We start from the raw sequence: 14,947 nt of genomic DNA on the forward strand, positions 1-14,947 counted from the left end.
GAGCGTGAAGAGAGATACTTGTGCATACACGCAAACACACCTTTCACAAAGAGTTGGGTTGTGCATGAGGCACTGCCAGCATCATTTGTGACCACACAGGCATAGTCCCCACTGTGGCCTGGCTCCACATCATACAGCTGCAGCTGTGCCACAGACTCGTCCAGAGAGATGGAGCAGTTGCTGTCCGGCACCAGCTCCCTGATGCCTCGGAACCAGGTCACTTTGAAGGGAGTGCTGCCCTTGATGTAGCTGGTGAATGTCACACTTGATCCAGGCAAAACTTCCTGGGGATCAGGTGTCTTCACAAAAGAAGGTGGTTCTAAGGATCATGCAAAGAAATTAAGAGGAAGAAAGATGTCAATAGGAGAGTCTCTGTGGGGGAAAAAACTGGAGCAGGTTTGAGTCAAACAAAAGAGAAGGAAGGAGAAAACAAGAAAAACAAAGCAAAACAAAACAAACAAATGAAACATGGGAAACCAGAAGGAAGGAAGAGAAAAGGGAAGAATCTGCTTGAAAGGGCTGTAGTACTCTTCCACTGACCTTGTACAGTCAAGAAGGCGCTGCATTCATCAGATCCAGCCACATTGGTTGCCACACAGGCATACGGCCCTGTATCTGTGACATCCAGGGTATTCAGCTTCAAAGCACAAACATTATCCAAGAATGAGATTTCGTATTTTTCTCCACTAACAATTTCATTCCCATCCTGCAACCAGGTCACAGATATGGGAAGTGTGCCAGACACTTTGCACTCCAGAATCACTGAGGATCCCAGCACCCCATTTGTTTCCTTGAGTTTTCTTGAGAATGAAGGAGGAACAAGACGATCTAAGTAGGACAAGGCAGGAGAACAGGAAGAAAAACAGTTGGTTTGTTTTTTTTTCTTTCAGGGGAAAAGGAAAGAAAAAGAAAAAAGCTTCCTTTAAAGACAACTATGAAGAACAACAAAGATGTAGAGCTGACCTGAAACATCAACTGAAGAAGTGCAGCTGCTGTCCCCCACCTCATTGTGCACCTCAAAAGTATACAAGCCCCTGTCTCCCCTGTCTGCAGAAAAGACTTTCAAAGTGGATATGTTGTTGAAAAAGGTTATTTGGTATTTGCGGTCACTCCTTAGTTCTCTGCCATCTTTGTACCACTTGGTGATAAGCTCAGGTGTTCCTCCTACTTTGCACTCCAAGGTAAAAGGATTGCCAGCCATTACTGTGATTGGCTCAGTCTTCTCTAGGATGATTGCCGGTTCTGAAATAGGAAGGAAGGGGTCAGTGTGTCACCAGAAAAACTACCCGCAAACCAGTAAGCATAGTATATAAGAAGAAAACAAAGTCTGGTAGAGGCAATTGTGCAAGCTGTAAGATCTAGTGCCTATGAAGAAGGCTATACCCACCTAGGACTTGTAAAAAGGCAGAGCACTCCCGCATGCCAGCATCATTTTTGATCTGGCAGATGTACTTTCCAACATCGGCACCCTCTGCACTGGCAATCTCAAGAGTTGCAATGTTGTCCATAAACCACATTTGGACATTTTCGCTCTCCCTAATAACTTCACCCTTGTCCTTGAGCCAGACAACAGAAATTGGTGGGGATCCTTCCACCACTGCCTGCAGGGCTGTTGGCTCCCCAATGAAGATTGCAGTGTCACTCAGCTTCTTGGCAAAACGTGGGGGTTCTGATGGCAAAAACAGGAGGCAGAGGAGGGTTAATCATGCATGCCTGCTTGGAAGATGAACAGCCAAGAGATCCAGAAAAGAAGGGGGTGATGCTGTTGATCCTCTAGCATACAAACCTTTGAATTTCACTGGGCAGGTGCAAGTGTCACTTCCCACCTCATTCATAGCTTTGCATTGATATTCTCCAGTATCTTGAGATTCCAGATTGAGAATATGAAGACTGGCAATGGAGTGCTTTGCTGTCACCTTGAACTTCTTGCTGCTTCTGACCTGTCTCCGATCCTTGAACCAAGCCACCTCAAAGGGTGGAGTCCCTGCTATCTCACACTGGAGTATAACATCTGAGCCTTTAAGTGTGTCCACAGGGCTTGGCACCTTGCTAAAAACAGGTGGTTCTATAAAAAGAGAATCAGATCATAATATGTGAGCCTGCTTCCCTGACTAGGTTTCTGGACAGCAGCAGGAGGCAACACATTCAGGAAGGGGGCCTACACTTATTCCCATATTTAGCTTCCAAATTTGTGGCCTCACCTCTAAAAAATGCTGAATTCCCATCATCACCCAGCAAGGCATCCCAACACTCAGAGTCCCAAGGGCAGAAAATGTGACACTTCTGCACCTGTTTGGAGTCAGTGCTCAGTAATCCCCCCAAAAGCCACTCTCCCTTCTCTTCAGGACCACATTCCAGCTTTCCCCGCCTCGTTCCAAGTCAGGAAAGCTACCATCAGTGAGGTTCAGCAACACAGCCTCCTCTTCCGTCTTAAATTTCATTCCTGCCAGGACTGCTGTGTATAAAGAGGAAGGAGAGGGATGGCTGCAGAGTATGCCCAGCTCCCTCACCACAGCTAGTGCTCTATCTAGTCCATGCTTCTCTTGTGACCTGACAAGCCTGCCTTATTCAGCTTGCAAATGACTTAAATGGGAAGACAAGTAAATGGCTGCACAGTGCTGAACACCCACAACTATGTCATTCCTGGTCTCCACTGCTTAAGTAAAGCAGCATTTGGATGCGAGAGCAGCTGGAGAAACACCACTCCAGCAACCACCATCTGCCACAGCAGCAGCTCCCTGTTCGGGGGATGTGCATCTGGGAATGGGTCAGAAGCCAGGGATTCTGGTGTTGTGTGGAACCATGCTGCTAACCTTTCACTGCGACTGAGGTGCTGCAGCTGGCTGTGCCAGCAGAGTTATGGGCTTCGCATATGTAATCGCCAGCATCTTCAGTGTTGGCACCCAAAATGGTTAGCGTTGCCACGGAGTCTACAAAGGACATGTGGAGCCTGTCGCTCGCCTGGAGTGCCTGATCATTTTTGTACCACACGGTTCTGATCTCTGGCGTGCCACTGATTTTACATTCCAGTTGAATTGTGTCTCCCTGTTTCACGAACCGCAAAGCTTCAGGCTTCTTGATGAACTTGGGAGGTTCTGCAGAACAGGATAATCATGTAAAGAGTAACAGTATACCTGTTTGCCATGTGAAATCTACAGTGCTGAGCAAGAGTTTCAGGGAGCACAAGAGTATTAGGGCACAACGAAGTAAGCTTGCTACAGCAGGTGACTGTATCCCCAACCAGAGTTTCCTCTCAAACGAAGACACAAAATGAAGAAAAGAAGGTAAAGACAACAACTAAAACTATGTTCTGCCAACTCTGGAGCCTGCTGCATCAGATAGTTGGAACTGTAAAAAACACACGGAGGACAATTACTCCAGCCAAGAGAAATTCTTCTGTTAACTCGGAGGAGTGAAAATACCCCCAAGGCCAACCAGCATGAAATATTTGACAAGCACTTCACCCACAGGAGCAACAGAAACACGGTAGGGATAGTTTCACTTACACATCTTTAAAGCACATGTCTGCATGAAGAATTTAAACAATTCTTAGTCTAGACTAAATTAGTAATTCAGAACTCTAATTCAAATCTTTAGCAAATCTGAATGAGTCACCAATGCTGACCTACAAAGGCAAGATAGTTGTATTTACCATATAATTATTTTCCATATATTAATTGCTATGTGTGAATATCAGTGTGATTGTAGTTTAAGCACTAATGACAAAGTAAAAAGCAGGGTGAGTGCAATGTTCTTACAAAAAGCTTAATGATTGAAGATTTTCGCAAGGCTTCTACTGTCATGCATAATGACAGGAGGTCATCATATGGTATATGTCTGCTTTCTGGAAAGCTACTTCCTGTATATTTCCACAATGGAAAGAGTGGAAGATGAGACTCGGTAACAAAGAGGTCTGCTTACCCAAGAAAAAGAAAACACACAAATGAAGGTGATTTAATACCTTTGACACTGAGTTGGGCTGAGCAAAAGTCTTTCCCAGCTTCATTACTAGCTTGGCAAGTATATTGGCCAGAGTCTCCTTTACCCACTCTGAGTACTCGAAGATGAGCTGTGTTGGCTACAAACGTAATATTGAAGTTTCCTCCAGTTCGGATCTCCCGACCATCCTTAGACCAGGTGATGTGTATTGGCTCGGCTCCAGTAACATGGCATTCAAAGTCAGCACTTTCTCCAAAAGGCACATCAATAGATTCTGGTTTGGTGTCAAAGACAGGTGCTTGCTTGGGTTCTAGGAACACAAGAAAACAGTGTAATACTCATAATTCATGAAAAAGCTCATCCAACATGCAGATACCATTGCATGCATGAAATGGGAAAAGGAAGCCTGTGATTCAGGCAGAAGTTTGGTAAGCCAACACACCTGCCACTGTGAGCCTAGCACTGGTGGTGGCAGTGCCCACGGCATTGGTGGCTGTGCAGGAGTACTGCCCAGTATGATTCATCTCAGTTCGCACTAGTTGTAGAACTGCAACATTATCTACAAAGGATGTGTGCACATTGTGGTCATCGCTTAGCTGCACGCCATCTTTATGCCAAGTCACAGTAATGGGTTCTGAGCCATTGAGCCGACACATCAATTTAAGGGGTAAACCAACAGGGTGCTCAATGTCCTTTAATTTTCTTGCAAAGGAAGGTGGTCGCTTGCGCTCTAAAAGAAAGCAAGTAAAGGATAAATATGCTCCAGGAAACAATTTTTTTACCATTTTGCAAGAGAAAAAGATTTTGTAGTAAGCTAATATAAAATAATCACCTTGAACTGCTAAGAGAGCCTTTGTAGACGCAGTTCCTACACTGTTTTCTGCCTTGCAGATATATTCTCCACTGTCATTGCTAGCCACTTTGTTGAAAATAAGTGTAGCGACGTTGTCTTTAAAGAACACTTTGTACTCAGGGGTAGACCTGAGTTTTGTATCACCTTTGTACCACGACACAGTGATTTCTGGTGTTCCAGCAACCTGGCACTGCAACGTTGTATAATCACCAACAGACACCTCAAGAGGGTTCAAGTGTGTAACAAAGTAGGGAGGTTCTAAAAAAGACAAGCAATTAGATAGGCTCATTATAGCAGTAGGTCTTGGAAAGCATACACTTGAAAGAATGGGCAAGAAAAAGAAGCAAAGGGAGCACACACCTAGGGTAGAGACTACAGCCTCACAAACATCTCTTCCTGCCTCATTTTCAACATGGCATGTGTATTCTCCTGCATCTTCTTTGGTGCTGTCAATTATTTCCAGGATGCAGGATTGCTCTGTGGTGGTGATGTTACACTTGTGAGACTGCATGATGGTATGGCCATTCTTCATCCATGTCACTGAGATTGGCAGGCTGCCTGTGTAAGTGCCCTCCAGGATGATGGGCTTGCCAGGCTCCACATACTGATCGCTCAGTTTCTTCACAAAGACAGCCGGCTCTAATGAAGGGTAAGAAGTCACACGTGTTGAGCATAACGGGACAAATGGAGGGAAGGAAACAATATTTTAAGGTAAATAGAGAGACGCAATCTTTACAAACCTTTTACTGTAAGATGTGTTGTACAATTTGCCCTGCCAGCATCATTAGTCACTAGACAAGTGTACTCTCCGCTTTGGAGAGGAGTTACATCAAATAACTCAAGTTCCACCGTGGAGTCCTCCAAGTAGATATTGCATTTCTCCCCTGGCACAAGCTCATTGGCCCCTCTAAACCAGTTCACTTTAAAAGGAGGGGTTCCTCTGATAACACATGTAAAAGTGATGCTTGTGCCTGGCAAGACATCCAGAGACTCTGGTGTCCTCTCAAAAGAAGGTGGTTCTAAACACACAAGAAAAAAAGAGAGATAAGATTGGTTGCTACAGCATAACCCAGGCAATTCCACACACCTACTGAAGATAAAGAGCAAAATATTTTCCAGTCAGTAACTTTCCCTGAGTATATTTATGAAAGACCATAGGCAATTTTAAGAGAGAAAGAGAAAAGAATAGCTCAGAGAGCTTCCCAACCATCATATACTGACCTTGTACGGTCAACACAGCACTGCATTCATCTGAACCAGCTACATTGGTAGCTTTGCAGGTGTAAGTTCCAGTATCTGAGTTGCTCAGTGAATTCACTTCTAAAATACATAGGTTATCTGAAAAGGACATTTGATGTTTTTCCCCACTGACTAACTTAAGACCATTTCGGAACCAGTCAACAGAAATAGGAGGTGAACCCGACACTTTGCATTCCAGCAATGCTGAGGAACCCAAGACGCAAGGGGTTTCCTTTAGTTTTCTTGTGAAAGAAGGAGGAATTATTCGATCTGCATAAGAAAACATAATAAATCCATGGTTAGAGAGAAAAGGAAGGAAGAAATGGAAGAAAGGAAAGAGAACGTGAACAAAACAAAGGTTTTGTAAAAGACAGAAGACAAGCTACCCAACCAACCTAAAACATCAACTGATGCTGTGCAACTGCTTTTCCCCACGTCGTTCTGCACTGCAAAAGTGTACAATCCAGCATCTTCCTTTTCTGCATCCATAATTTTAAGTGTAGATACTTTATTGATGAAAGTAATTCTGTATTTTTGGCTGCTGGTCAGCTCTTTGCCATCCTTGAACCACCCAGTGGAAAGCTCTGGTGTGCCTGCCACTTTGCACTCCAAAGTACAGGCATCTCCTATAGTAACTCTCGTTGGCTCTGCTTTCTCTACAATGACTGCAGGCTCTGGAAGGAGAGATGAGTAACATATATGGTGAAAACAGGATCTGATTAGTACTAGTTGTAAGTATCACAGCACTATAACATGGGGTTTACACATTTGATACTAAGAATATCTCAGTTTGTTAGGCTGAGGAATTTTTTCAGCTCTGTTTTTTTCATCCTTTATTCTACCCTAAACTGGACATTTCAGATACTCCCCAAAGCAAAGTAAAACTATTTTTAAACTGCTAGGAGAGAAGCGCAATATCTGTCCCTCTCCAAGCAGGCATGAGCAGAAGACATGACTTAGAAATCCAGTCAATAAGATCCCATCACAGTGTAGAGGTCTGTAGTTCCTTTCACCCCTATCTCCAGAGAACTGGAAATAAGGAATTAGACTACAGATTGGGGATACAAGAATTCTCTGTTTTGGTTGTTTTGAATTCAGGGGCATAAGCAAATCATACAGCTGATGGGAAATAAGTTTCTAACTTTTAAAAAATCTTTTATGAACTTGCACTTTTTACCAACCTAGAATAGTTAAAGTAGCCATGCACTCGCGACTTCCAGCATCGTTTCTGATCTGACAGACGTATTTTCCAGCATTGCTTGTCTCTGTGCGCACAAATTGCAAAGTTGCAATATTTTCCATAAATGTGATCTTCGTGTTTTCACTTTCTCTAATAATTTCCTCTTTGTCTTTAAGCCACTGCACAGAAATTGGCTGGGAGCCCTCCACTCTTGCTTGTAACTCTACTGGTTCACCAACCACAACGGTCACACTGTTTATTTTAGTCAAGAATTTTGGTGGTTCTGAAGAAGAAATATTCAGTTATAGTAAATACTCACTGTGTCTATGTAAAGAAGAGCAATATAATGTAATTGGGAGCACTGCAGAAGGCATATGTGCCAATACTTTACCTTTCAGTTTGACTGTGCAAAAACAAGTGTCACTTCCTACGTCGTTCTGTGCTTTGCACTGATATTCACCAACATCTGCAGCCTCAACAGTAAGAATACGAACACTTGTATGGTAGTTTTTGGCTGTAACCTTATACTTCTTACTACTGCGGATTTGTCTCCTGTCTTTGTACCACATGATGTCAAATGGTGGTGTTCCTGAAATCTCACATTCCAGGATAACCTCAGTTCCTTTGAGCATGTCTACTGGAGAGGGCTTCCTGCTAAAGACAGGAGGTTCTAACACGAGAAGAAAGGAACATTTTTAGAACGGAGTCTGGAGCTATTCGAACAACAAACAGTATACTGATACCAGCTTCCACACAATGAGACTGCTGAGAAAGTCAACAGAATGGGCAAGGACTTTCCTAATTTTCTGGGCACACTATGAAATGATCTTGCAGGTAGGTGGGCATTCAGAGGTCTTAGCTCCTCTGTAGAAAAGGTAAACAAAGGGGTGACCCTTGGCAGAGAGGGTACAGGTCTCACTTAGTTGGTAGTAGTCTCAAATAGAGGGTGTAAAACTGACACTGATCAGTTTGGGTCTGCTCTTTTTCTTCATATTTCAGCTCCCTGATACAACAATTCCTGCTATGATCTGTCTTGGACATTGACAATCATAAAACTGGGGAACACATATCTTAGGACTCATCTACATTAAGAACAATATCTCCCTTGTTCAGGCAATAGCAGAGGGAATGGGGGGGCATCAAGAAACAAACATGACACAAAGAGAAAGATAATCCCGACATAAAAATTAATTTCATGTTCCTGTGAATTTCCAAGGGATAAAACCACCAGGGCATAATAGGATGTAGTCAGAGAACAAGAGGACAGCTAACCTTTCACTGTGACTTTGGTGCTACAGCTGGCCTTGCCGGCAGGGTTGTGAGCTTCACAGATGTAGTCACCACTCTCATCAGTGCTGAGATGATTCATTTCAAGCACAGCCACAGAGTCAATGAATGATGTCCGGAATTTTTCACTGGCAACAATTTCATGGTCATTTCTGAACCACACTACTTTCATCTCTGGAGATCCACTTACTTTGCACTCAAGCCGGACCGAGTCACCCTGCTTGACTACTTTTGTCGCCTCTAGCTTCTTAGCAAACTTTGGCGGTTCTAAAAAACCAGAAAAGTGTGATCAGGAAAGTCTGAATTACTACTTGAGAGAGGAAGGAAAAGAGCTAAACAACTGTGGGTTGCAAACACAGGGCAGGGAAGTCGCTTAGCCATGTATCAAAGACCACTGAGATGCGCTTGCCAAAAAAACGAAAGAAAACAAATAGATGAAAAGACTGCAACACGAGAGAGTGCACACCTGTTACCATCAACATTGTAGTGCAAGAGTCACTGCCAACGTCATTTGAAATGTGGCAAGTGTAGTGCCCACTCCTAGAAGTATCCACCGAAAAGAGGGTTAAGAATACAGTTGACCCTTCAATTCCAATGAAACAAGTTGGACCAGATACAAGCTCTAAGTCTTCTTTGAACCACTTTACTGTAAAGGGTGCTGTTCCTTTTAGTGTGGCCTTAAACTCCACTGTGGAATCTGGGTTGGCTTGCAGGCTTTCAGGTTTTACCAAGAAGCTTGGTGGCTCTGCAGTTTTTAAGACAAAGAAATATTCAGTTAAATCAGAAATGTGTAAGAATGAAGAAAGTTAGTGAGGTAAGAATGGAGACCAAGTTTTCAGCATTAGTATTAAGAGGTATAAGAGTTTTGTGTTAGAATAAGAGTTAAGTTATTTTCCCAGCATGTATCCCAAATAAGAAGTAGTAGTAAAAGAGTTTCAAACCTTTCACAGTCAGGACAGCGCTGCAAGAATCATTCCCAGCAACATTAGAGACACTGCATGTGTAATTTGCACTGTCTGCTAGCTCTAGATTAGCAATCTCGAGTGACATAGTGTTCTCATGGCACAAGCTTCTATATTTTGCACTGTCAGTTATCTCTTTTCCATCCTTAAACCATTTTGCAGTAATGGGGAGTGACCCAGAGACTTTGCACTCCATTTGGATAGAAGATCCCAGAACAGTATCTTTTTTGGTTAGCTTTTTGATAAATGCAGGAGGAATTGCTTGATCTGTCCAACACAAAAAAAAATGGAAAAAACCCACTCGTTACCTTCTTGCCTATTTTTCACAAACAGAGATTATTATCTTTTCATTCCCTCCCTGCTAGATTGGCAAATTTGTCAAATGACAATACAAACCTAGCACAGTCAGAACAGCTTCACAGGTGCTACTTCCAAAGTCATTTTCAACCTTAAAACTGTATGTGCCACTATCCTCCTTTGATACAGGTTCAATCCTGAAACAGGCCACATTGTTTTCAAAGCTCATTGTATAGTATCTACTGGGTAGGAGCTGTTTGCCGTCTTTGTACCATCTTATTCGGAGCTCTGGTGTCCCAGCCACAGTACACTCCAGAGTCACAGGGTCTCTTTCAGTGACTTTAAGTGATTTAGCTTTTTCTGTGATCCGTGCAGGCTCTGAGGTATAAAGTGTATAAAATTGGCAGTTAGATACACAGATTGGGGACTGACTTTTCAAATACTCATGGAGGATGAGCTTGTAGGGTCACACTCTGTACACACCTTGTACAAAAAGCAAAGCAAAGCACTTCTCCATGCCAGATTCATTCTTCGCCTGGCAGGTGTATCTCCCCCTGTGGCTGAGGTCAACATCAATAAGTTTCAATGTGGCCACGCTGTTCTCAAAGGTAATATGGTGGTGCTCATCATCTTCTAGTATTTTCTCATCTTTTATCCATAAAACAGATAAGGGTTGAGCACCTGCTATGATGCACTGGAGGGATGCGGTACCTTTCAAAACAGTAGTGACATTCTCCAGCTTCTTGACGAAAGATGGTGGTTCTGTGGTATGAGGTTTTGGTTGTTGTTTGGAAAAGAAGTCAGGGAAAGGGAAGAAGGAAAAGGGAAGAAGGAAAAGAGAGATCACATCAAGTCATCCTAGTCACTACAGTTTAGCTAGGGGATGTAACATTTGAGGTATGCTTCCTAGAGGACTGACCTTTCAAGCTGAGCCTTGTGCTGCAAGAACAGCTCCCACCTTCATTTGATATAATACATTGATATTCACCAACATCTGAGACATCACAGTTAGTCACATTAAGTGTAAATAATGATTCTTTGGTGGAGATAGCATATTTCTTGCTGCTGAACATCTCCTTATTGTTCTTCAGCCACTTCACCTCAAACGGAGGAGTACCAGTCACCTCACACTCAAGTGTGGCCTCCAAACCCTTCACTACCTCGGTGGGTCTCAACTCCCGAACAAATGTTGGAGGCTCTACAAAGAAGAACGAGGGAAAAGTAGATAGTAACCTTGAATGGTTTTGAGGGGAGAAGAAGTCTCCCCTACTCCATCACCCCAGCTATGTGACATAGTTGGATGATGACAAGATGTTCAAAACTAACCTTTTACTTTCAGCTCGACGCTGCAGCTCTCGCTACCTGCATCATTGTGGGCTTCACAAACATAAGTCCCACTGTCTGACACTCTGGCTTGAGTGACTTTCAGAGTGGCTAAACCATCTATGAAGGAGATGCCGTACTTAGCTTGGTCAGTCACTTCGTTCCCATCAAGGTACCACGTGATGTGGATCTCTGGCGTGCCTACTACCTGGCACTCAAAAGTGGTGGACTGTCCTTCACGCAAAGCTACTACAGAAGTTGGCATCTGAATAAATCTTGGGGGCTCTAGAAGATGGACACAAAAAGTGAGGCTTTATAATATTCAGGGTGTTTTAAAGAAATACAAGGGTCTCCTACTCCCTTCCCCCAAATCGCACAGAAATGTAAGAACCACAAATATGAGAAGAACATTGGATTGCACACCTTTTACAAACAAAGCTGCTTTGCAAGTTGCAGTCCCCACATCATTGCTAATCTGACAAGTGTAGTTCCCAGAGTCAGACGTTCTAGCTGAGAAGAGTTCCAGTACACTAGATGTGTCATCCTTCCAGACAGATCGATTGGCTCCAGAGAGGAGCTCCTGGCTGTCTTTAAACCACTTTATCTGCAGAGGAGTAGAGCCTTTCACCAGTGCTTTGAACTGAACCCTAGCATTGGGCACAACCTCTTGGGACTGGGGTTTTTCCACAAAATATGGCGGCTCTATAATACGTAAAAAAGGAAGAAAGAGGATTACTCTGAGACAGAGGAATTCTAAAATTACAAATGAGCAACCTAACACAAGATAAAGAAGGAGCTCAAACCTTTGACTGTTAAGAACCCACTGCACTGGTTGCTTCCTGCCTTATTTGTTGCTTCGCAGGTGTAAGAGCCACTGTCAGTGCCTTCCAGTTTATTGATTTCCAGAAATGCAGTATTATCGTGGAAAGAGTATTTGTGCTTTTCACTTGCTGTTATTTCTTGGCCATCCTTGTACCACTGGATACTTATAGGGTGTGAACCAGACACTATGCACTCCAGGTGGACAAAGGATCCCTTAATGCTGTCCATTTTCTTGAGCTTTTTGGTGAATTTAGGTGGTATAATGAGATCTACCCAAGACAGAGTAAAAAGACAAAGTATGAAATTTAACCTTGATTGCAGAAAATGTCAGGTCAGGAGAAAAGATTTTGTATGTAAAACAAAGATAAAAGAGAAGCCATACACACCAAGGACGTTAATGCTAGCAGAACAGCTACTGCTCCCAACATCATTGTGAACCTCGAAGATGTAGTCCCCACTATCTTTCTTTTCTGCATGAAGCACCTTTAGGACTGAGACAGTATCTGTAACACTGATCTTATATTTTGGGCCTAAAGTCAGTTCCTTGCCATCTTTGAACCATTTGGCTGTAATAGGTTTCGTTCCCGAAAATTTACACTGCAAGGTTGCTGGGTCTCCCTCAGTCACATCTATTGACACAGCCTTGTCCACGATTGTAGCAGGTTCTGTTGTATACAAGAAGACAGAGTGTTAAGGGCATGTGTAAATATCACAAGGGAACCATCTGAGATCATTGCAAGCCCACAGGGTAGGACCAACCTTTGACAGTCAGCAGAGCAGAACACCTCTGAATTCCTGCCTCATTTTTAGCCTGACAGAAATATTTCCCATCATGTTTCAGTTCAATAGACCTCACCAGAAGAGTTGCAACATTGTTCACAAAGGTAATTTTGATATTGCTGTCTTCAATCACTTCATCATTGTCTTTCAGCCAGGACACTGTGATGGGCAAGGATCCTTTAATGGCAGCCTGAAACACGACCGTGCCCCCTCGAAGGGAACTAATGTTTTCTATCCTCTTCAAGAACTGCGGGGGCTCTGGCAGGAAGAAAGGGGTTTTGTAAGTATGGGTCTGGTGCACAACAGTGTGGCATGGAAACCACACTGGGCTTAGAGCATATTAGTGGTGTTCTGCACCTTGCACTAACCTTTCAGTGTGACCTCCGAACTGCAGAAGCAGCTCCCAACATCGTTTGTTACACTACATTGATACTCGCCAACATCAGAAGCATCAAACCTGAAAACGTGGAGGCTAATCAAAGATTTCTCAATGCTTATTCTGTGCTTCTTACTGCTCCGCACGGGTTTACCATCTTTCACCCAAAACACTTCAAATGGAGGTGTGCCAAGCACCTCACACTCCAGAACCACATCAGAGTCTTTCAAGACTTCCATGGATTGAAACTCCTTACTAAAATAAGGTAACTCTATAGTGCAAAAGAGAAAGTGCAATTCTTATTAGTCATACTTTCAAAGCCTGTAAATATGCACTGAGTTTAAAGAGACAAATTTTGTGGCTGGATGTCACACACACCTTTGATTGTAACAACGCTACTAGAAGTATCTTTTCCAGCATCATTTCTGGCCTCACAAATGTATTCCCCACTGTCTTCAGTCTCAACCTCTGTAACATGGAGTACTGCCAAGGATTTTGCAAAAGACATCCTGTATTTGTCACTCTCTTTTAGCTCTCTATCATCCTTGAACCATGTGATTTTAATCTCAGGAGTACCAGTGACTTCACAGGTCAGCTCAGCATATCCACCTTTCTTTACCAGATAGGTTGGCTCTAGCTTCTCCTTGAAGGTAGCGGGTTCTGTGGATTTAAGAAGAGGATTCAGGACAAAGAAGGCAGGAAAGAGTGCTACTGGGTCAATCCAGCAGCTGAAAGTTTAAAAGAGAGTACGAATGCAAACCTTTTACAAACAAATTTGCAGTGCATGTTACTGAACCAGCTACATTGGAAACTTTGCAGGTGTATTTTCCCGAGTCTGTTGGTTTAACTGCATAAAGCTCCAAGTAACTTGCTAGTGGTTCTGTCATAATGTAGCAGGCTCCTCCTGTCACCAGCTCAGTATCACCTTTAAACCATTTCACCATCAGTGGTGTTGTGCCTTTAAATGTGCCTTTGAAACGTACAGTTGATGCAGGCAGCACATCTTGGGACTCTGGCTCTACCAAGAAGCTGGGTGGCTCTAGATTGTGTTGAAAGGAAAGAATTGTCAAGAGTAAGACACACGGCTCACACTTTGCTGAAGAAAATATTATCACATCAAAAGTAAAGCTCCAAGAAATGTGAAATGAATTGCCAAACCTTTTATAAACAAAGTACTACTGCTCTCTTTGCTACCAGCAGAGTTTGTGGCTCTGCAAATGTAGACCCCAGCGTCATTTGCATCCAGGTGTTTTATTTCCAAAGATGCAGAGCCTTCTGCAAAGTGTACTGTGTACTTGGCACTTGAAGTGATCTCAGTGTCCTGTTTAAACCAAGAGACGGTCATTGGAAGAGAGCCTGAAATTCTGCAGTCTAGGCGGCATGAGGTGTTAATGATGCTGTCAATATTCTTCAGTGGTTTAGCAAAGAAGGGAGGGACAGTGCGATCTGTGGAGAGTGGAAAAAAAAATGGAAGAAACCAATACATGAGCAAAACAGGTATGGAGCTCTGCTGCTGTCTTTGCTGGGCTCAGAGCAGAGCAGCAGGGCTCTTTGCAAAGAGTCAGTACCAACCTAGCACAGTGAAGCTGGTAGTGCAAGAGCTGATGCCCACATCATTGGATATCTCAAAGGTGTACTCGCCACTGTCCTGCATTTCAGCAGCATAAAACTTGAGCTGGGCAATGTTATTTTTAAAGCTGATCCTATATTTTTTGCTGGCAGGTAGTGGCCTTCCATCTTTGAACCATTTGGCTTTTAGCTCCGGAGTGCCTGTGACAGTGTACTCCAAAATGGCTGGTTCCCCTGATGTTACCTGGATCATGTCGGATTTTTCAATTATTTTGGCAGGTTCTACAACAGAATTAAATAACTGGTGTTAAGGACAAAAG

The 14,947-nt window shown here is 43.3% G+C and overlaps 1 protein-coding gene across 4 annotated transcripts in view; it reads right to left on the minus strand.

The window, feature by feature from the left end:
* TTN (titin) overlaps window positions 1-14,947 on the minus strand; it is a 246,538-nt gene that overhangs the window by 172,148 nt on the left and 59,443 nt on the right. For all 4 annotated transcript variants that reach the window (XM_071811135.1, XM_071811134.1, XM_071811136.1 and 1 more), the window contains 31 exons: window positions 14,631-14,909; window positions 14,217-14,504; window positions 13,819-14,097; window positions 13,437-13,718; window positions 13,051-13,329; window positions 12,662-12,940; window positions 12,289-12,567; window positions 11,884-12,171; window positions 11,504-11,782; window positions 11,084-11,365; window positions 10,677-10,955; window positions 10,241-10,519; window positions 9,857-10,135; window positions 9,440-9,727; window positions 8,965-9,243; window positions 8,484-8,765; window positions 7,603-7,881; window positions 7,213-7,494; window positions 6,427-6,705; window positions 6,014-6,301; window positions 5,533-5,811; window positions 5,153-5,431; window positions 4,772-5,050; window positions 4,382-4,669; window positions 3,962-4,249; window positions 2,814-3,095; window positions 1,787-2,065; window positions 1,388-1,669; window positions 964-1,242; window positions 541-828; window positions 41-319 (listed from right to left, as the gene is read on the minus strand). In XM_071811135.1, the coding sequence (XP_071667236.1) occupies window positions 41-319; window positions 541-828; window positions 964-1,242; window positions 1,388-1,669; window positions 1,787-2,065; window positions 2,814-3,095; window positions 3,962-4,249; window positions 4,382-4,669; window positions 4,772-5,050; window positions 5,153-5,431; window positions 5,533-5,811; window positions 6,014-6,301; window positions 6,427-6,705; window positions 7,213-7,494; window positions 7,603-7,881; window positions 8,484-8,765; window positions 8,965-9,243; window positions 9,440-9,727; window positions 9,857-10,135; window positions 10,241-10,519; window positions 10,677-10,955; window positions 11,084-11,365; window positions 11,504-11,782; window positions 11,884-12,171; window positions 12,289-12,567; window positions 12,662-12,940; window positions 13,051-13,329; window positions 13,437-13,718; window positions 13,819-14,097; window positions 14,217-14,504; window positions 14,631-14,909 (8,730 nt within the window). The remainder of the gene's footprint in view (window positions 1-40; window positions 320-540; window positions 829-963; window positions 1,243-1,387; window positions 1,670-1,786; window positions 2,066-2,813; window positions 3,096-3,961; window positions 4,250-4,381; window positions 4,670-4,771; window positions 5,051-5,152; window positions 5,432-5,532; window positions 5,812-6,013; window positions 6,302-6,426; window positions 6,706-7,212; window positions 7,495-7,602; window positions 7,882-8,483; window positions 8,766-8,964; window positions 9,244-9,439; window positions 9,728-9,856; window positions 10,136-10,240; window positions 10,520-10,676; window positions 10,956-11,083; window positions 11,366-11,503; window positions 11,783-11,883; window positions 12,172-12,288; window positions 12,568-12,661; window positions 12,941-13,050; window positions 13,330-13,436; window positions 13,719-13,818; window positions 14,098-14,216; window positions 14,505-14,630; window positions 14,910-14,947) is intronic.

The sequence above is a fragment of the Patagioenas fasciata genome, chromosome 7, assembly GCF_037038585.1.
Source record: "Patagioenas fasciata isolate bPatFas1 chromosome 7, bPatFas1.hap1, whole genome shotgun sequence".
NCBI lineage: Eukaryota > Metazoa > Chordata > Aves > Columbiformes > Columbidae > Patagioenas > Patagioenas fasciata.